The sequence below is a fragment of the Dasypus novemcinctus genome, chromosome 5 (assembly GCF_030445035.2).
Source record: "Dasypus novemcinctus isolate mDasNov1 chromosome 5, mDasNov1.1.hap2, whole genome shotgun sequence".
In the NCBI taxonomy this organism is placed as follows: Eukaryota; Metazoa; Chordata; class Mammalia; order Cingulata; family Dasypodidae; genus Dasypus; species Dasypus novemcinctus.
Window position 1 is genome coordinate 161,401,462 of NC_080677.1, and position 21,767 is coordinate 161,423,228.

The 21,767-nt window shown below is 41.0% G+C and overlaps 1 protein-coding gene across 1 annotated transcript in view; it reads left to right on the top strand.

Annotated features, from left to right (window-relative positions):
* C5H10orf67 (chromosome 5 C10orf67 homolog) overlaps window positions 1-21,767 on the top strand; it is a 185,246-nt gene that overhangs the window by 130,984 nt on the left and 32,495 nt on the right. Inside the window, exons 11-13 of the mRNA XM_071215493.1 lie at window positions 3,503-3,568; window positions 4,247-4,326; window positions 4,401-4,466. Of these exons, the coding sequence (XP_071071594.1) occupies window positions 3,503-3,568; window positions 4,247-4,326; window positions 4,401-4,466 (212 nt within the window). The remainder of the gene's footprint in view (window positions 1-3,502; window positions 3,569-4,246; window positions 4,327-4,400; window positions 4,467-21,767) is intronic.

Sequence of the window (21,767 nt, forward strand, 5' to 3'; positions counted from 1 at the left end):
CTTCGGCTGGCTGCGTCTCGCTGGGGACGCTGAACCGCTGCACCGGGGGTGTTAGGTGACAGCTGCTTCCAGGACGTTTGAGCTACCGTAGGGGCCACTGTGTGCATAGTTGCAGGACCACGGAGGGGCTCTCCAGGCACGTGGGTCTTGACGAGCAGGAATTCAAGCTCGGAGAGCAGCGGGCTGTCCACGCACAGGGTTAAGGCATCCTGAGGAGGCTCCTCTCGGCCAGGGACGCGTGAGAGGGACAGGCCAGGTGCAGCTGGGCGCAGGGCCTCCCCTTCCCTCCTGCCCTTCTCTTCCGATATGGTTCATCCAAGGCCGTGTGCAGCATTCCCTGCCCAGGGCTGCCGTAACAACGTCCTACAAACCGGGGGGCTTACAACAACAGAAATTTCTTGTGGCCCAGTCCTGGGGGCGAAAACCTGGGGCTGCAGGCCATCGGCAGGGCCAGGCTCCCTCGGGAGCTTCTGATGAAGAACGCCTCTCCAGCTCCTGGGGCCGTGGGGCACCCTGGCTGGTGGCAGCGCCGCTCCCAGCTCCGCCCGTCCTCACATGGCCACTGTCCTCCCGTGCGTCTGTCTTCACGTGGTGTCCGCTGTCCTGTCCTTATAAGGACATGAGTCGGGTGGGGTGAGGACCCACCCTAATCCTCATACCTCCTCTTAACTTGGTCACATCTGCAAAGTCCCTCTTTCAAATAAGGCCACATCCTCAGATGCATGTCGTAGGGTAGGACAGTCCATCCCCGCTAGTCCTAATTCAGGTCCTCGGTTTCAGCTAAGATCCCCGATGGTTCCCTGGCATTATCTCTGGATTGGCCCCGCTCCCCGGGGGCAGATCCTGTGCCCCAGCCTCCTACTGTGTGTCTACCTTTGGATGCGCCTTGGAACCTCCAGTTTGAAGCGTCTGAATCTGAATTTACCAAATTCTTCCTCATGAAAAAAACTCGCACACAAAATTGTTCCAACTCCTGTATAACTTCTTACCTGAGTGCAAGATTATTCTCTCCATCCAGTTGCCCAAACGAGAAATTCCAGGCACCCCTTCTCGCTCACGACATGCCCTAAATTCTGCGTCTTCCACACTCCCTCTCCACTGCCTCCTCCACTTCAGCCTCGGTTGGTTTCCAGCGTTTGGAACAATTTCTGGCACATAGTAGGCATTTGGTAAATATTTAACGAGTAAAATTTCAGATCACCAGGAATCAAAAAAGGAGACAAGTAGCTCATGTACTAGGGAACAAAAAAAGGCTCTCATTAACCCCATCAGCTACACAGGCTGCTGCAAGAAAACAAAGCACTGTCTTCAAAAGGAAAAAATGGTAGTTTGAACCCCAAGTCCAGCTGAAGTGCCAAAGGAGTGTGTAAGCAAAAATAAAGATATTTTTCAACATGTAAAATTTCAAAATGTTAACATACACGTACCCCATAGAAAAGTTACTCAAGAAATACTCTAACCAAACATAGAAGGAATCTAACCTGGGCACAAGAAAGAGGGCAGCTCACACGACTCAGGGGTGAAGGAGGCTAGAAAAAATGAAGAGCCGAAACACTGGACTTTAACGCTCATAAGATTTTAGCAGCAAAGTGTCAGCAAAAGCCTACATTTCCTTTGCTGTGGGTCCAGTTACACTGCTTGTCTCTACAATAAATAATATTTACATAAAGTCATTAGAAATTCTATTTTTTAGCTTTCTGTTTTTAGAATCAACCTGGAGGCAAAACATGGAAGACTTAATTATTGTTACAGAACAGTGTTATAAATTTGGCAATGTAAAAATAATAACATTCCAGAGCGGATGTGGCTCAAGCAGTTGAGCACCTACTTCCCACACGAGAGGTCCCAGGTTCGGTTCCCAGTACCCCTAAAACCAAAACAACAATCAACAAGCAAACAAATGAAAAAACCAATCCAGGGGAGCTCAGTGGTTGAGTGCTGGCTTCCCACATCCTGGGTTCAATCCCAGCCCCTGGTACCTCAAAAAAAAAAAAAAGTTCCTTCCAAAAATTGGGAAGTTGAAGAGTCAATAAATGTCCCGGCTTTCACATCAGGGAGTTAATCAGCCGAGAAGTAGATATTTACATACATTCAGTTCATAAGAACCACCACAATAAGACCTAAACATATATATCCAATATTTTGGGGTTGTACAAGAGAGAGAGGAGGTAGAAGCAGGTAATGGGAATACTTTAAATTCTTAATTTTTCTTTGTAGGAAGCCAGGTCAACAAAGGTTAATAGTTACAATGATAATCATAAGAAAATAAGAAAGGAAAAGAGTGACATAACTCAGCTTCTGAGAAGAGTTGAATGTTTCTGTGTAGTATTTGAAGTTTATTTGTAAATAGGTGCTTGCCTGATCTATCATTAAAATTCTAATACAGTGTGAATGAAGACGTGAAAGGGGCAACATCTACGTAGAGATAAACGATAATAAAAGGGAAGTGGCTGGCTCATAATAGCGTTTATGGCTGTTATTAGACTTTTTGTTATTTCTACAAGCGGCAGCCGGTCCTCTGCGCCCTCGAAGGTGTAAGGGAAGTTGGCTAAGCCCCACTCTGTGCTCCGTGGCAGCCGCAGGGGGGTCTGCAGGCTCGGCTGGCGCTACCCGGGCCTCCTCGCGCCCGGCCACTGTCCCCATTTGCGTTTTGTTTAATCTGCCACAGAATTCAGTTGGACTCTGTGGTTTCCACTAAAACCGCCCACTCACACCCCACCCCGTGTGCGTAAGTCTGAGGGGGTTTGAAGATGGAAAGTGGGGGGAGCCCGGGGGGAGCCTTGGGGCTCCTGGGTCACTGGTCACCCGGTGTCCTGCACTTGGCCGCGGCCCCTCTGGCGTCCGCTCTCTGGCTCTTTCTCTCATGCCAGCCTCACGCCTGATGGCTGGGGGGGCTCTGGGCTCCTTTTCCTCCGTTCCAGGAGCATTTGGTTCTCTACGCTCCGCGCTCCAAGGTGCCTTTCGGGTGACGGAGCGCCCTGGAGAAGGCTGGGTGGTAATGGCCAGGAGCCCTGGCGGTCCGTGTGTGCGCATAAACGCATATGTAAGCGTGCACGGCTGCGCGTACGTATAGGGAGGGATAGCTGGGCAAGCACATTTTTATATTCAGTTTATTTTCTCATTTCTAAATTATCTGCTCTCCCTGCCACCATAGTCATAGTAATGAAAATTTACCTTCATTATCTTAAAATATTTTTGAGTTTCCAACTTCACTGCCTATACCTGCCCATTTAATTTAAATGTATGTATATACACACACACACACATTGGTGAAATGTGACCAATAACTACAAGGTGCTGTATTAACAATGCTTAGTGGTTTTGCTTGACTGCAATGGCGCAGTTGGGTCTGCTGTGCATACACACTGAGTCGTGTAAATTATCGGGGGCAGCAAAGACCCCTGTGTGACCAGCGTTGGCACATTCCAGGTCCCTATTTTTAAGTTGCATCTTTATGACTGATTTTAAATGTTATATTTACCTTGGTTTATTTTCTTGCCAGTATAGACAAATAGAAATGCCTTTTGTGGTGTATGAGGAAAGGAAGATCAAAAGACCAGTGCCTCAGGTATAGTCACCACTTATATGGCCATAATTGTTATCCTAGTTGCTGTTTATATCAATACTGGCTCTTCTTAGAAAGTAGCAATGACTTAATTTGCATGAGAATCAGTGTTCTAAAGAGACAAAGGACCTAACCACCCCTTTGGTTTGCCCCTGGGGTACATCGCTGCTGCACCCAAAGAAATTTCTCTCATCTGTGACATGCCAATAATTGCACTGTTAGAGATTCATTCCTTTGGCTAAAAACTTTTTAACATTTAAATAATACTGGGAAATGGCATAAAGCTCTAGAGTGATTGAGTTGGTCAGATCCTTTCCTGAGAAGTTTTCACAGGAAGAGGAAACAGTGACTGAGGCAGTCGGAGATAGAGAGACCACAGTAAGGGAGGGAAACAAGATTTAGAAAAGGGGATGCCTGGTGGGGAAAGTGAGATGAAGGTAAATTTTGGCTGCTTCATAACATTATCTAGACTGATGTCTTTAACTTATCCATCTGCAGGAAATAGAAACATGAGACTCTACACTCTTCTGATGGGGGAATTTGCAAATAGATGTAACTCATCGTTCCCTCAAGTTATTTTTGATAGTGTTGGAATATGCATGCTATTTGATAGAAGCAGCCTGATTTTCAGCTGTATGGAGAATTGTGTAATTAACTTTGTGATGTATTTTCTATTGAAAGGATGAAGACAAAATGAATTTGGAGAGCCAAGTAGAAATCTTAAAGATTAGCTTAGAAAATGAGAAAAAAAAGAGAGAAAGGTACTAACCCTAATGGGTCATAATTGTCCATTTGTAGCTGATGCAGTAGTTAACCTTCTGTGAATTTATTACAGGTTGCAGAAGGAAGCAGATCGGATGAACAAATCCTGGGAAAAGAAATTCATTATTCTCAGAAATAGGTATAGTGTGATACGTATAAATTCTAATTATAAATGTGACAATTATATCTTTGGGAGCTTTGTATTTTTCTTTATGTACTAATTAATTTTTTAAACAAATAAGTGCCAATAATTGACCCCAAGTAAAAGAATAATCAATAACATTTAAAAGAAAAATAATTCAAGGTTCTGTTTTAGTTCCTGTCTCAAAGTTTCAACCTTAAAAGATCAACCCCTGGTTTAATTAGATCTTAGAGTCATCCCCATTGACAGGGCTCATAAAACGTTTCCTGCTCTTCATTTGCATGGGATCATATGTAACCAGTCAGTATCTTCTTTTTTAAATTGCTTACATTCTACATCTTCCTCCCTTTTCCTTTCAGACTGGACAGCACCAACTCCTTAAATCTCTCAGAGCTGTTTTCCACTCATGTAATCATTTTGATTTCTCTTCCCAGGGTCATCTTTTCTGTTTAAAAAAGGAGAAAGTGAAAATTTAAGATTCTTAAAAGAGTAAAAGCAATATGGAGTAGAGAAACTGCAATCTACACCCATCCTGACATGTTGGCTTTAAAAATCTGTGTTCTAGTCACTTGTTTCCTGCCTTCATTTCCCCCAGAGTATCTTCTTATCACATGTTGGAAGTCAGAAATTCCTTTGTAAGATTCTCTAGCATCATGTTGGGAATCAGAAAGCTCCTTTGTAAGATTCTCTCGCATCATGCTGGGGATGGCAGATGAAATGTTGGTCAGATGACACTTACCCGTGACTTCATGGGATGCTAATAGCCTCCACTCACTGCATCTCAGAGGCAAACCCTATGTATTCTATACATTACCCTATGCATCACTCTGCATTACACTGGTGTAAATCTAAGCAACACACCCAAACTCCACATCATACAGAAACAACAGCCGATTGGCAGTGAGACGTATTTCTCTTGTAGTAAAGTGTTCTGCTTGGCCCTCCTACTTTGTTTCACTTGGGTGCTCATACCACTTCAGGGTCCATAAAATGGGCGCATTAACACCTGCCCTTTTAATGCCCCACCAACTCTCTCAGAGAGATGTTGTAACAGCAGAATACAGGTACGAGAGAAACAAGAGGAACCTGATTTTCCTGTATGGTAATTTCATTTTCCTGCAGTTGGATTCTGGCTATCTCTGAAACAGGATGTCTTGTCCTTGCTTATTTCTAAGGCGAGCTCTTCAGTGCTTAACACTCAGCTTTCCTCTCTCCCTGCGGGATTTCTCTCTCTCTTCCACAACCACTCACGAGAACATATCAGCTTTACTTTGAATCGTTTTGCGGTTACCCAAGACTTTGACACTGACAGCACCTTGGGTTCTTGGCTCCCCGCGTGCTGACGGCTGTCTGTCTGGACAGCTGCAATCCCGTCGTGCGCGCTTCCTGCACGCTTCCTCACTTCACTGATGGCCTGAGACCGCCCGTTGGGACCTGTCCCCTAGGCTGGCTGCATCCCGAGATGTGGATTCAACGTGGGGGAAGCAGCAGCACATAGAAGTGTCCGTCTGGGGTTGCAGTTGGGGTCACAGGCCCGCGTGTGCCGACGTGGTCGCTTCACTCCCCTGTGGCTGATCTGAGACCGGGAGCCCTGGTCATTGTCCGACAGAGGGAACCCTTTACCTTGGTCATTCCAGGTAACGCCATCCTGGTGGTTTCTCAGCCAGTTGTGACGTATCTTCAGCTCCAGTCCAGGCCCCACCTCCGAGCTCCCTCTCCGGCTCCACCTCCAAGAAGACGGACCTTCCTCCCCCAGGGCTGCCCGGGAGGCGGGTCTCCACCCCCAGCGCCGGGCCAGCTGCGGACGGGTCATCGCCACGGCCCGCGGGCTCAGGTCCCTGGCTCGCTGGGCAGAGGACAGGGTGGGGTGGGACCCGTGGCTTTCAGGATGGCCGCTTGCTGGCCGTCGGGAGACGGTGTCCCAGGGTGGGCTGAGCAGGTGGAAGTCTGAAGCCAAGCACACGACCCAGCCAAGGAGCCTGAAGCTTCCTTTCAAGGAGCAGGATCCGCAGTCGGTTGAGATTGTGCTTTAAGGAGGAGGAACGGGGGGCGCTGTGCAAGCCCAGGACCCCCGACGAGCTCGGCAGGACTCGCGAAGGTCCCCGAGCCCCCTCAGCCGTCAAGGCCACCCCAGGCCCCCACCCAGACCGTCCGCTCCTCCTAGCGCTCCAGCTCCCCTGGCCGGCCGAGGCGCCCTCCTGGTTTGCTTCGTTCTCCTTGGCGCACCTGCACCCATTCCCACATAGCTTAACCGGAAGGCCCCTTCCCCGGTTTAGCCCGCCTGCTCCCCAAAACATGTGCTCCTGGGTGCTTGCCAATATTCTTTGTCAAACGATGCTCTTCATCTAGGAAGGCTTCTTAAATAAGTACATCTTAAACGCCAGCGCCCTTTTTGAGAAGATGCGTGTGACAATGTGTGCCTCACAGAGAGGCCGGCCTGGAAATCTTGGTGCTGCATGGACTCCCTGCCGGGAGGGCAGCTGAGCGTGGCCCCATGGTGGGACCTGGGAAGTGTTGTCATGTAGGATAAAATCGAAGGTGCCTCCACGCTCATTCTTCTCACCATGTCTATACTGCCGTGTGTACAGTTAGTGCACTTTTTTCCTGATCTGTGTTTCATTCCAACGGACGTGTTTTCCCTGCTACTGGTTGACTTCCAGGGGTGTCGGCCAAGCATGCTCGAACCCCTGCCCCGGAGGGGCCCGACAAGAGCCCCTCGTTACGCATGGAGGAGGGCTGTCGGCTCCTCTTAAGAGGGCCAGGCGTCCCGGTTGCTGAAGGCTGCTTGTCTAGTATGGTGATTCACAGCACCCCCTCTCCTTCTCAGATGTGTCCCGAGTTGGATGATAAATCAAGGGGTCACCAGTCATGGTTCCTCCAGATTCTCTGGAGAGAAAGGGCATAACAGTTACCAACGGCAGCACCTGAGGGTTGACGGTTCACAGTTCTAGACTCTGGAGATAGAGCAGGAAACAGAAGAGATCAACGCCCTGCACTTACGTCGCTTGCCTAGTATTGTAGGAAACACTATAAATAAGTAAATATATATTATACTATCTTAGGCCGTGATAAGAGTACCGGGGAGTGGCAAGGGAGATGGTGGTCAGGGAAAGCCTTTCTAGAAAGACGGTATTTGAGCAGATTCCTGAATGGGCGAGCGAGCAAGCCTGTGGCTCCTGGGAAGACCGGCCTTCCTGGCTGAAGGGCCCTGGGGGGTTCTAGGAACTCGGGAACCTGGTGGCAGGGAGAGGAGAGGGATGTGAGAGGTCAGCGGGGTGGTAGATTTGGGGTTTAACTCTGAAATGGGAAACCACTGGAATTTTTTAAATTGATAAAGTTTTTTACATATCCACTATGCCATAATTATACCTACTAAATTAGCAATATAAATTAAATATTATTTAATGCCCAATCCATATTCAAACTTCTTGATTCTATCAAAGGTGTCTTTCCCATTTGTTACTTAAATAAGGACCCAAGAAACATCAAGCGTTGTCTTTGGCTGTCAGGGCTCTTAAATCTCTTTTATTCTATAACAATTCCATTTACCTCTCTGCTTACCAATCCCTTGTTTTACTAGAGAAGTCACCTCATTTGTTGTTGCGTGTATTGTCATTTAGGATGTTCTTCTGTCTCCTGTATTTCCTATAAACTGATCTTTAAATCTAGAGATTTGAGTAGGTCCAGGTTCAGTATTTCAAGGAACATTGTTTCATTTGTAGTGCTATGTACTTTCTATAACACATCAATCTTGCTGTGTTATTTTATTCAGCTGTTTTATTTTATTCAAGGGTTGTTGGCCTTGACCCATACATTTTTAAGGTTCCCATTGACCTTTCTACTAATAATTTTAGCATCATCAGTGATCATTAGCCATGATCCATTATCTATTGTTTCATCAATGTTTGCAAAATGGTGATATTGCGATTCTATCTCTACTTATGCCTTTATTAGCTAAAATTCTATAAAGGAAAAAAAACTTTTCCCCCAGTATTTGTTTATCCTGAAATGCGGTTTGTACAGAAATGCAAGATAAATGCTTGAGTCACTCTCTTTACTTACCAATATACAGAATACAGAGTTGGTGTCCTAAAAACTCATTGGAGGGTTTAGAGCTAAGGAGAGACATAATCTGATTTGATGTCTGAAAAGGATTTGTCTGGCTGCATGGTGAGAATAGATCATCGGCAGGCCAAGTGAAGGGCGGTGGGGGCGGGGGTGGGCAATGAGCATTGCTAGGCAAAGGGAGGTGGTGGTGTGGATTGGAGCTGTGGAGCTGTGGAGGTGTTGAGAAAGGGTTAAATCTGGGATCTAGTTTAAAAGTGGGCTAGGAGGATTTGTTGAAAGATTGGATATGAGATGAGAAGGAAAGAGAGAAACCAAGGATGAGTCCAAGAATTTTACTTGAACAACGGGAAAGGTAGTGTTCCTTCAGCTGAGCTGGGGAAGATGGCAAGTGTGTTTCGGTGGGAAATCAGTTCAGTTTTTGATGTGTTAAGCTTAGAAGCTGTCAACTAGACCATTATGACTATATGAGTCAGGAGAAAGGTTAAGCTGGAAATATAAACTTGGGATTCATCAGTGATTAGATGGTATTTAAAGCCATGAGATTAAGTGAGATCACTAAGAATGAGGGTCAGTTGAGAAAAATAGAGCAGTACAAGGATCGAGTCCTAATATTTGGTAATACCTCACTTTCAATTTTTTTTCAATCTCATATTTTAAGGATTTCCCTCTTTTTGTGAACTGCTTATTTCTATCTTTTGCCCAGATTTCTTCTTGTTGGTTTGTGGGATTTACTTGTATAATCTCACGATTATTTATTTGCCCAATGTAGAGGCCACAAATACTTTTTCCCAGTCTCTAAACTTTGTACTGAAATTCTTAATTTTCATCCATCAATATTTCTGCCTTAGTTTTATGCTCAGGAAACCCTTTTCCATCTCTGCTAAAATATTCTCCCACATTTTCTATAAAAGACTTTGATTGTTCCTTTTGCATTTAGGTCTTTAATCCATTGGGAGATCACCTTTGTATATGGTGGTTGGTATTTTTTCCCCCTACACGTTGCATCTACTAAACACCCCCTTCTTTCCTGATTGGATTGTGGTACCACTTCTCCCATATGCTACACCCTGTGCATTTCTGAATCTGCTTCTCTGTTCATGATTCTGTTCCTTAAGTCTATTTTTCAATTGCTTTTCCTTACTAAACTGTTCTACTAGGATTTCTGTGGCATGTCTATCTAGCTTCCCTATTCCCTCTGATTTACTTCTCTTTTCTTTTCCAGAATTGACTTAGTATTTCACGGTTATTTATTCGTCTACATAAATTTTAGAATTGGTTTATTAAGTCCTCAGAAATCATGCTACAGTTCTTTTGGAATTATGTTGAAGTCAAAGAATAAAATTAGGAGAACTTATACCTGAATGATGTCACCACCCCATCTGTGTACAAACTGTCTCTCTCCATTTTTAGTCATGTATTTTTTTATACACTTATAGCCTTTTGTAAGAGATTTTTAAAATTATTTTTTTATATTTAAAGAAGCTTTAGATTACATAAATGCTACAAAAAAATATATAGAAGATTCCCATATGCCTCACCCCATCCCTTCCCACACTTTCCCATGTTAGTAACACCCTTTATTAGTGTGGTACATGTGTTACAACTGACGAGCACATGTTGAAGCATTCCTACTAACCATGGACTATAGTTTACATTATAGTTTATACTCTGTCCCACACAATTTTGTAGATTATGACAAAATATATATTGGCCTGACTCCATCGTTGCAGTGTCATGCAGTACAATTCCAATGTCCCAAAAGTTACACCTATTCTTCCCTCTTCCTCCCCTCAGAACCTCTAGTGCCCACTGCTTTTTCATTAATGATAAAAGTTCTTCCATTGCTAGAACAGTGTTAAGTCTATGTAGGATAATAATAAGTCTACTTTAGTCCGTTTTTCATTCCCCAATCTTGAAGATTTGGGGATAGCGACGCCCACTCTGCTTCTAATTGTGAGGGAGCTTAGATCCCATGGGGCAGGTGGATGAACTATCTTGCTTGCAGTTGCAGATGTTCCTTGTGATGGGCATCGTCCATCATCATATCCTTACTAGTTGCCCTGGATGAGCCAATAAACTGGAGAGTAGGTGTTGCAGCTCTGCTGAAATTCAGGGTTCAGTTGGCACATGGACAGACCAAAGATTTAAGTCTCTGGAACATATATTTATCAATTATGATACTAACTATAGGTTCAAATAAAAGGGGCAGAAGAGCCATGTATAGAGAACCTGTAAATGAGTCTAACTCTGTTACACTGAGGAGCACAAATCCCAAAGTAAGGCCCCCTGACAGGGTGCTGAATTCCCGAGCTGCCTTCCCTGCTTATAGTTACTGGATGTCTCTAGAGCCCTCAGGAGCCCTGCTCTTTGAGGCGTTGCTTTTTGTGGCAATCAATGGGATCCTACTGAGACTTGCATAAGCGTAACCTTTGGAATCACCTCCCAACTCACTTTGAAATCTCTTAGCCATAAAAATTCATTTGTATTTACCATTTCCCCCTTTGGTCAAGGTCTTTTTCCAGATGTATTACTAAGTGGCACTTGGTAATAATCCCTTGGTTCCAGGAAGGCTCATGCTGGGGAGAAGGTAGTGCATTTATATGCTGAGTTTGGTTTAGAGAGAGGTTACATTTGAGCAACAAGATGGTTTTCAGGAGGTAACTTTAGGCAATATATAATCCTAGGCTAAAGTTTCTGTTTCAAAAGAAAAGTACAAAGGCACTGCTCTTGTACTCAGGGGATTCTTGCTCTCCTATTAGAGAATGTAGCATAGCTTCCCAGTATTCTTTCAGTTGTTGTAGGGTCTCCATCCACTGAAACAAAACCCCAATGACACTTGAACATATTCATGTGCCTTAGAGGCATGCCCAGGTACACTCCTTCCCAATCATCCCCCTATCACTGACAGTCTGAACCAGTGATCCTCCCCTGCCACTATTGTGACACTTCTGTGATCCAAAACCTCTCCAAAAATGAAGCCAACAAAATAACCATATAAAATTAATAAGAAAATGAAATAATAATTTTAAAAATAATCAATAAAATTAAAATTTTTAATTTTAAATAATAAAAAGAATTTTAGACATTGTCTTTCGTTACTGTAAGAGCTGTTGTGCTGCATGAACAGTGGCATATTCTCCCATGTATTTCCCCAGTGTCTTATATTTCTTTCATTTTATCTTCAGAGGAGCTTTAGGATACAGAAAAGTCACATAGAGAAAATAAGGGATTCCCATATACCCAGCGCGCTCCTCCCTTTCCCCTCTCCCCTATTAATAACATTTTACAAGCAGATGGTACATTTGTTACAATTGATTTACAAATATAGAATCATTGCTACTAACCATGACCAGTGGTTCATATTGTGGTTCACATTTTGGACTGTACTCTTTTGTAGGTTTTGATGAAATTTGAAGTGGCCTGTATCCATTATTGCAAGATCACGTAGAACAATCCTAATGCCCTGAAAATGCCCTATCTCCATCTATTCAATTCTTCCCTCACCTGCCCCTCAGCACCTATGGTAACCAATAAGTTTCAATTTTTGAATAATAAGATTCATAATTATTTGTGATAATAGTGAGGGTCTGGCATATTGGTCTGTTTTCTTTTGTTAGGCACGCTTTTTTTTGTCCCTCTAATTGAGAACACAGCAGGACGCCCAGGATGGGAGTTTAATATTTTCTTATATGTTGTGTAGGCCTCCACCCACTGATATAACACACGATGACAAGATAAACACTTACGTATTCCACAGAAGCCTGCCCCAGGTGCACCCTATGCTGTGTATCTCCCCCACCTGACACCCTACATCAGTAACCCTCCCCTACCATATTTGCCAAAAAGAACTTTTCCAACATTGTATTTTTGACTGCAGATCTGCAAATCCCCGAAGTTCACCTGCTCCTTCCCCTGACCCTCCCCCCAATTCCATGGATAATCCAATCAAATTCCCACCCTGCTCCCCATCACAGAGCAGCACTACCGAACTCAGTGACATCACTGCAATACTGTCATGCCCATCTACTGCCCAACCCACCCCTCCACCTTATCACAGGTTTTGCCCATATTGAGCATCAGCTAATAACCCTCTACTCCCTTTTTGTCTCCTGATAACGTATCTTCCAGACTCAGTCTCTGTAAGTGTGCTCAATATGCTTAAGTCACATCAGTGAGGTCATGTGATATTTGTCCTTCAGTGCCTGGCTTACTTCGTTCAACATAAGGTCTTCTAGATTCATCCATGTTATCAAGTGTGTTAATACTGCAATCTTTCTGACAGTTAAGTAATACTCCATTGTATGTAAATACCACAGTTTGCTTATCTAATCATCTATTGATGAACATTTGGGCTGTTTCCAATACTTGGCAATAGTGAATAATGCCACTGTGAACATTGGTGTGCATATATCTTTTCATATCCCTGCTTTCAATTCTCCTGAATATATACCCAGCAGCGAGATTGCTGGATCCTATGGCAGTTCTATAGTTAGCTTCCTGAGGAACCTCCAAACTTCTCCATAATGGCTGCGCCATTCTATATTCGCACAAGCAGTGTGTAATTTTTTCCCTTTTCTCCATATCCTCTCAAATACTTGTAGTCCTCTGTTTTTTAATAGCTGCCAGTCCAATATATGTAAGATGATATCTCACTGTAGTTTTGATTTGCATTTCCCTAATAGCTACTGATCTTGAGCACCTTTTCATGTGCTTTTTAGCCATTTGTATTTCTTCTTTGGAGAAATGTCTACTCAAATCTCTTGCCCATTTTTAAAATGGGTTGTTTGACTTTTATTTTCATTTTTTGAGATACAGAATTTCTTTATATATGCTGGATATTAGGCCCCTATTGGATAGATGGTTACCAAATATTTTCTCCCCTTGAGTGGGCTGCCTTTTCGCTTTCTTGACAAACTCCTTTTGAAGTGCAAAAGTTTTTAATTTTGAGGAGGTCCTATTTATCTTGCTTGTCCTTTGGGTGTAAAATTTATGAAATCATTCCCTACTACAAGTCTCATAGATACTTCCCTACATTATCTTTTAGGACCTTTATGGACTTGACTCTTATATTTAGATCTTTGATCCATCTTGAGTTAATTTTTGTACCGAGCATGAGATGATGATCCTCTTTCATTCTTTTGGATATGGATATCTAGTTCTCCAAGCACCATTTGTTGAAGAGGCCATTCTCTCCCAATTGAGTGGGCTTGGTGGCCTTGTTGAATATCATTTGACTATATATGCAAGGATCTATATGAGAACTCTCAATTCAGTTCCATTTGTGCTAATATCATACAGTACCTGACCTTAAAGTCAGGTAGTGTCATTTCCCCCAATTTCATTTTTCTTTGTTCAATATGTGTTTGGCTATTCAGGGCCCCTTTCCCTTCCAGGTAAACTTCATAGTGAGCTGCTCCAATCCAGTGAAAAATGCTGTTGTAATTTTATTGGGATTGTATTAAATATGTAAATCAATTTGGATAGGATAGACATATTCATGGTGTTTAGTCTTCCAATCCATGAACAGGGAACATTGTTCCATTTATTTAGGGCTTTGTTGGTTTCCTTTAACAATGTTGTGTAGTTTTCTGCATACAAGTCCTTCACATCTTTAGTTAAGTTTATTCTAAGTATTTGATTCTTTTAATTACTATTGTAAATAGAATTTTTTTTCTTTAGTTCCTCGTCAGGTTGCTCATTATTGATGTACAGAAATGCTACTGATTTTTACATATTAATCTTTATCCTGCCACTTTACTGAACTCATTTATCAGCTCTAGAATCTTTGTTGTAGAATTCTCAGGGCTTTCTTTGTATAGGATCATGTTATCTACAAATAGTGAAATTTTTACTTCTTCCTTTCTAATTTGAATGCCTTTTATATCTTTTTCTTGCCTAAGTGCTCAGGCAAGTACTTCTAATACAGTGTTAAATAAGAGCAGTGACAGTGGGCATCCTTGTATTGTTCCAGATCTCAGAGGGAAAGCTTTTTGCATTTCACCATTGAATATGATGTTAGCTGTGGGTTTTTCTTATATACCCTTTATCATGTTGAGGAAGTTTTCTTCTATTCTTATCATTTGAAATGCTTTTATCAGGAAGAGTGCTATATTTTATTGAATGCTTTTTCTGCATCAATAGATATTATCATGTGAGTTTTTTCATTCAATCTGCTTATGTGGTATTTTACAGTGATTTTCTTATGTTCAACCATCCTTGCATACCAGGGATGAAATCCACTTGGTCATGCTGTATAATTCATTGGATGTGTTGTTGGATATAGTTAACAAGTATTTTGTTGGGGATTTTAGCATCCAGTTTCATTAGAGAGATTGGTCTATAGTTTTCTTTTCTTGTGGCATCTTTATGTGGCTTTGGTATTAGGGTGATGTTGACATCATAGAATGAGTTGGGCAGTGTTCCCTCCACTTCTGTTTTTTGGAAGAGTTTAAGCAGGACTGGTGTTAGTCTTTCCAGAGTGATTGGTAAAATTCACCTGTGAGGCCATCTGGTCCTGGGCTCTTCTCAGTTGGGAGGTTTTTAATGACTAATTCAATCTCATTATTTGTGATTTGTCTGTTGAATTCATCATTCTTCTTTTGTCAATGTAGGCTGTTTGTGTTTCTAGAAATTTGGTCATTTCATCTAAGCTATTCATCTTGTTGGCATACAATTTTTCAAAGTATCCCCTTATTATACTTTTTATTTCTGTAGGATCAGTGGTGATATCCCTTTCCTCATTTCTTATTTTATGTATTTACATCTTCTCTTTTTTTCTTTGTTAGTCTACCTAAGGGTTTGTCAATTTTATTATTCTTCTCAAAGAACCAGTTTTTGGTTTTGTTAACTTTTTCTAGTACTTTTTCATGTTCAATTTCATTTAGCTCTGCTCTAATCTTTGTTATTTCCTTCTTTATGTTTGTGTTGGGATTAGTTTGTTGTTCTTTTTCTAATTCCTCCACGTGTGCAGGTAGATCTTTGATTTTAGCTCTTTCTTCTTTTTTTAATATAGGGATTTTACAGCTATAAATTTCCATCTCAGCACAGATTTTGCTGCATCCCATAAGTTTTAAAACATTGTGTTGCCGGTTTTCATTTGTTTTAAGGTAGTTACTGATTTCTTTTGCAATTTCCTCCTTGATGCACTGATTGTCTAAGAGTATGTTGTTTAACTTCCCTATCTTTGTGCCTAATCTGGTTCTCTGCCCCTTACTGATTTCCAGCTTCATTCCATTGTGGTCAGAGAAATTACTTTGTATAGTTTCAATCTTTCTGAATACATTGAGAGTTGTTCTGTTGCCTACCATGTGGTCTAGCCTGGAGAACGATCCATAAGCCCTTTAAAAGAATGTATAGTAGATGTCTATTAGGTCTAGATTCTCTAACATATTACTCATAGTCTCTGTTTCTTTATTGATCCTCTGTCAAGATGTTGTGTCTAATGGTGACAATGGTGTATTAAAGCCCCCCACTATAATTGTAGAGGCATCTATTTCTCCACTTAAGTTTTCCAATGTTTGCTTTGTGTATTTTGAGGTATCCTAGTCAAGTGCATAAATGTTTATGATTGCTCTTTCTTCTTGATATATTACCCTTTTTATAAATATATAGTGTCCTTCTTTGTCTTTTACAGTAGTTTTGTATTTAAAGTATATTTTTCCAATGTTAATATAGCTACTCCCACCCTTCTTTTGGTTATTGTTCCATGTAAAGTTGTTTTTCAACCATTCACTTTCAAATTCCTTGCATCCCTGGGTCCATAGTGAGTTTCTTGTAGACAGCATGTAGATGGGTCATATTTTCTTACCTATTCTGCCAATCAGTGTTCCTTGATTAGAGAGCTTAATCCATTACCATTCAGAGTTATTACTGTCAGAGTTAAAATAGCCATATTTTCTTTAGGTTCATATATGTCATATGTTGTTTTTATTTCTCTTTTTATCTTTTTAGTTATTCTTACCAATAATATTCCTTCCTGCACTCTCCACCAACCCTCTTCCTCCTATTTTTCCCTTTCAACCTGTAGAACTCCTTTTGTATTTCTTGAAGAACTGGTTTTTGTTGACAAACTCTCTTAATTTCTGTTTATCTCTGAATATTTTGAACTCTCCCTCATTTTTCAATGCCAACTTTGCTGAATACAGAATTCTTGGCTGAAAGTTTTTTAATTTTAGCATCTTAACTATGTCATACCACTGCTTTCTTGCTTCCATGGTTTCAGATGAGAAATCAGCACTTAATCTTGTCAAGCTTTCCTATATGTGATGGATCTCTTTTATCTTGCTGCTTTCAGTATTCTTGCTTGGTCTTGAGCATTGGACAATTTGATAAGTATATGTCATTGGGATAAGCCTGTTAGGATTTTACTGTTTGGACTATGCTGTGCCTCCTGGACATGTACACCCATGTCCCTCAAGAGAGTTGGGAAATTTCCAGCCATTATATCCTCCAACACTCCTTCTGGCCTCTTTCCCTTCTCTTCTCCCTCTGGGATGTTTATAATGCATATGTTTGTGTGTTTCTTGTTGTCATTCAAATTCCTAAGTTCCCGATGGATTTTTTCCATCTTTTTATCTATCTGTTTTACCGTCTGTCTGATTTCAGTTGTATTGTCTTCAATATCATCAATTCTTTCCTCTCTGTTCAAATCTGCTGTTATATGTTTCTAATGTATTTTTTTATTTCTTCATTATGCCATTCATCACCATCAGATGCTTTATCTTTTTATGTATGTTTACAATTTATTCAGTATGTTCTCCCAGTGTCTTCTTAATATATTATCTGTGTCTTTTCCTTCACTTCATTAACTTGATTCATGATATTTGTTTGGACATCCTTGACTGGTTGTTCCATGTTCTGTGCTCCTCCTGTATTTTAGTTTGTTCTTTTAGACTGGGCCATATCTTCCTGTTTCTTAATAGGGCTTGTAAATCTTTGTTGTTGTCCAGGCATCTGTTTATTTTGATTGGTTTATTCAGCTGGTTAGCTTCTCTTTCTATTTTAGGGTGTTATTTTGTTGTTTTTCACATGTGGAAAGGTTCCTTTTCAACTTGGTTCCTTTTATTCTATATCCTTGCAGTTGTCTGTGTTTCCCTGAAAAATTTTTAGACCAGAGAAAAGGAAAGAGATAAGAAGAGAAAAAGAATAATTCTAATAATGTTTACAAGTAGAAGAGGAATAAGAGCTATAAAATAAATAATACAATATAAAAATAAATAATACAAATTTAAAAATCATTAAACCTGCAAAGGAATAAGAATTTAAAAGGTGGGATAGAAAAAACGAAACAAGAAACAATGGAGAAAAAATAGAATGAATTAAAAAGCCAGAAAGAAGAGAAGAGAAAAAAAATGAACACCAATCAAGAAGAGGTAGAATGAATAAAAAGCAACAGAAGACAGAGGATAGAAAAATGAGGAAAAGAAAAGAAATAAAGTAGGTAGGAAAAACAAGTAAAAGAAAAAAAGAAAAAGGAAAGGGAAAAGACAACAAACAAGAAACAAAACAACAACCAAAAAAAAATAACCCAGGAAAACAGCCTTTCCTCTTAGGCCCCTAGAGAGCTTTTCAGGCTGCTCATCAGTCAATCACCCTGCAGCCTGCTCTCCTCTGTAGGGGATATGCCCAGTTTTAGTGAATAATATAGAGGAGAAGAAAAGAAAAGAAAAGAACTGATAAAAATTTAAAAATAACAGATCCAAAAAAACATAAAACAAAAAAGCCTCAATCTATACGTTCCCTTGTGCCAGTTGGGTTCTCTCTGGATCCCTTATCTTAGGAAGTATCGGAAATTGAACCAGGGACCTTGTATATGCAAGGTAGGAATTCCTACACTGAGCTACACCCACTCCCCAGGTTAAGTAGGCTCCTGAAAGCTTATCTGTCTCTTTCCACTCCCCTTCCCTCAGGTGAGTTGGGCTTCTAACAGTTTGCTGTAGCCCATGTCTGCACCCCTTCACTGCCCTAGTTTTTCTCTCTCCCAGGACAATTCGGTGTGGCAGCCTGCTTGATCAGATCCCCCCTCCCCTGTCCCTGGAACCACTTCAGTGCTGGTTGAGATCCCCTTTGAGATTCAAAGGGGGCTCAGCTGGCCAAACTCACTGACCCTCCACCAGACACCTCTTCCTCCCAGGGAATGCTTCCTCCCACTCAGTTGGCTGCAGTGAGCCAGGGGTTTTACTGAGGCTATTTGCCTTGAAGGTGGAGTCTGTGAGTCACAACAGTGAGTAATTCATGGTTTTCCTTTGGCCTCTTTGTCTCTTTGCCCCACTCCCTCCTGCATGATGTGCAGCATTTTCCTGTTCTGTAGAACACCAAAGCATCTCTCTGGTAGGTTTTTGCCCTTTCTCAGTTTTTTTCTGTGTGTGTGAGAGAGAGTTAAGCTCTGCCTACCTACTTTGAGGCTTTCTTCCCAGAAATCCTGAACGAGTTTTGAGGCTTTTTCCATAAAACCTTGAGCTGTCTTTCCTAAACACTTTACAATTTATTTTTTCTCCTGTGAGTTATCTTATTTTCTAATACAGTAGCTAGCTAGTTGTTGTTGATATTAGAAGATATCACTGCTGTGTGAGTTGATATTATACAATAACTGCTGAACTTTTTCTATAAGATGCTCATATCTTCTGCAAATTATGACTCCTCCAGCCCTTAGATCTTATTCCTTTTACTTATTGCATTTTCCTGGATTATTGTTACTATATAGAACAGTAGTGGTAAGAGCTGGCATTCTTATATTGTTTCTAGTTTAAAAGGGAAGTCATTTCAGTTTCTTCATTGCTTTAGTTTTTTTGTTTTGTTTTGTTTTGTTGTTGTTTTGGTGGATAAGTTTATCAAATGAAGGAAATTTCTTCTGTTTCTGAAAGTTTGAACTTTTAAAAATTGAGATAATTGAGATTATCGTGGAATGGTTCGTCTTTTGCCCATTAATCTGGCAAATTAAAATTGATAGAGGGGAAGCAGATGTGGCTCAACAGATAGAGCATCTGCCTTCAATGTGGCAGGTCCAGGGTTCAGTACCCAGGTCTTTGTGGTCCATGTGGTGAGCTGGCCTTCATGTAGTGCTGCTGCACACAAGGAGTGCCCTGCCACACAGGGGAGCCCCACATGCAAGGAGTGCCCTGCCACGCAGGGGAGCCCCACATGCAAGGAGTGCCCTGCCACGCAGGGGAGCCCCACATGCACGGAGTGCCCTGCCCCGCAGGGGAGCCCCACATGCAAGGAGTGCGCCCTGCAAGGAGAGCCGCCCCATGCGAAAAAAGTGCAGCCCGCCCAGAAGTGGTGCCGCACAAATGGAGAGCTGACATAGCAAGATGACGGGACTAAAAGAGACACAGATTCCCAGTGCCACCTGATGGGAGTGCAAGCAGACACAGAGGAGTGTGCAGCAAATGGACACAGAGAGCAGACAGCGGGGGAGGGGAAGGGGAGAAATTTTTTTAATCTTTAAATTGATAGATTACCATTATTTTTATTGCTTACTTTTATCATTCATTTTTATCATTTGATTCTGTTTTCTCTCTACTAGAATTTATACCTTCTATCCTTTTAGTATTATGCTTGAAATTTTACTAGATGTATTAAACTTAATAAAATCTTTAGGAACCAGGTGTAGCTCAGTGGTTGAGTGCCTGCTTCCCATGTACAAGGTCCCAGTACCTCCTAAAAAAAAGTCTTCAGTTAAAAATTACCATGGCCTTTTCCTGAATAATTCAAAGACTTTAGAATAGTTGAGCTACAGTTCTCTCTCTCAAAAATTACAGAATATTGTTTTCCAGTATTTCAGCTCTGTATATTTTAAACCCACAAGTTAGAACTATGTTGTTATTATGTACAGGTAATATTTGTTTGGGTATTTTAATATGCTTACCATTTTACTTGTTTACCACTCTTTCTGAGATCTCATATAATCCTTCTGGGCCAATTTCACTTCTTGAATAATATTATGTTTATTGAGATAAACTAAATATAATAAAATCCATCCTTTTAAAGCTTACAGTTTGAAGAGTTTAATAAATGTATATAGTCATATACCCACAATGCAACCGAAACATAATATGTCTTTCCATCATTCCTGGAAGTGTCCCTGTCTGTTTGCAATCCGTCTCCTCTCTCTACACCTGGCATCCCCTGATCTATTAACTGTCCTACTAACAGTACCTACCCTAGGATGTCAAATAAATGGGCCATGCAGTACACAGACTTTCATGTCTGCTGCTTTCCTTTAGCAAAATGCGTTTGAGCTTCTCTGTTATTGCATGTATCAGGAGTTTGTTCGTTTTTATTGCTGAGTAGTTTTTCATTGTATGGATAGATCACTATTTATCCATTCTCCAGTTAAAAAACAATTGGAATGTTTCTAATGTTCTCTATGAACTTCTTAAGCTTCAGTGTAAACTCTTAAATCTCTTTGAACTTTCCTTTCCCCTTTCTGCTTCCACTCTACCTCTGATAATCATCCAAATTGTAGCTTACAATGTCCCATGCAAGTCTGTTATTTGTCAGAACTGCTTTCCTTTTACTCTTTATTTGAAAAAATAAAAAACAAAAAACTTAAAGTGACTTGCAATTTCCCAATTTAGTAAAAGGTAGGAAATGAAAGTAGCTCCCTCCACCCTCCAGTTCTATCCTGCCAGATGCAACCACTGAGGACAGGATGGTGTGTCTCCTTCCTGACATTTTCCCAAGCTTTTTTGGAGAGTTATCTGTATGCATATGTGCATATCTACGATTATGTATATCCATGTAACATATATTTATGAGAGTTATAATCATGCTGTAGATATTTGGACAGCTTTCCCCATCAGTACATATAGATATTTGCATTCGTCTTAGTGGCTACATGGACTGTTATTTAGATAGATTATGATTGATTAAACTATTTAGGCTATTTTAAAATTTTTGTCCATTGTAAAAAAAATGGCACATTGTGCCATTCTTAATATATTATTGCTATTATTTCTGTAAGATAGATGCCTAGAAATAGTTTTGATAGGTCAAAGGGGATACAGTTTTTTTGTCTGATTTCCTAAAATATTCCAATAGACTTATATTCTCTTACCCCCCTTCCTTCCTCCCCAAAGTCACAACATAATAAAGTTAGTATTTATTCCTTTTTATGCCTTTTATATATTTTACTGTAAATTTATATATCTGAATGTGCAGCTATAAATAAAATATATTGTGTGCTTTAAAAACTGGCATATATGCATATATGTATATATAATCATAATA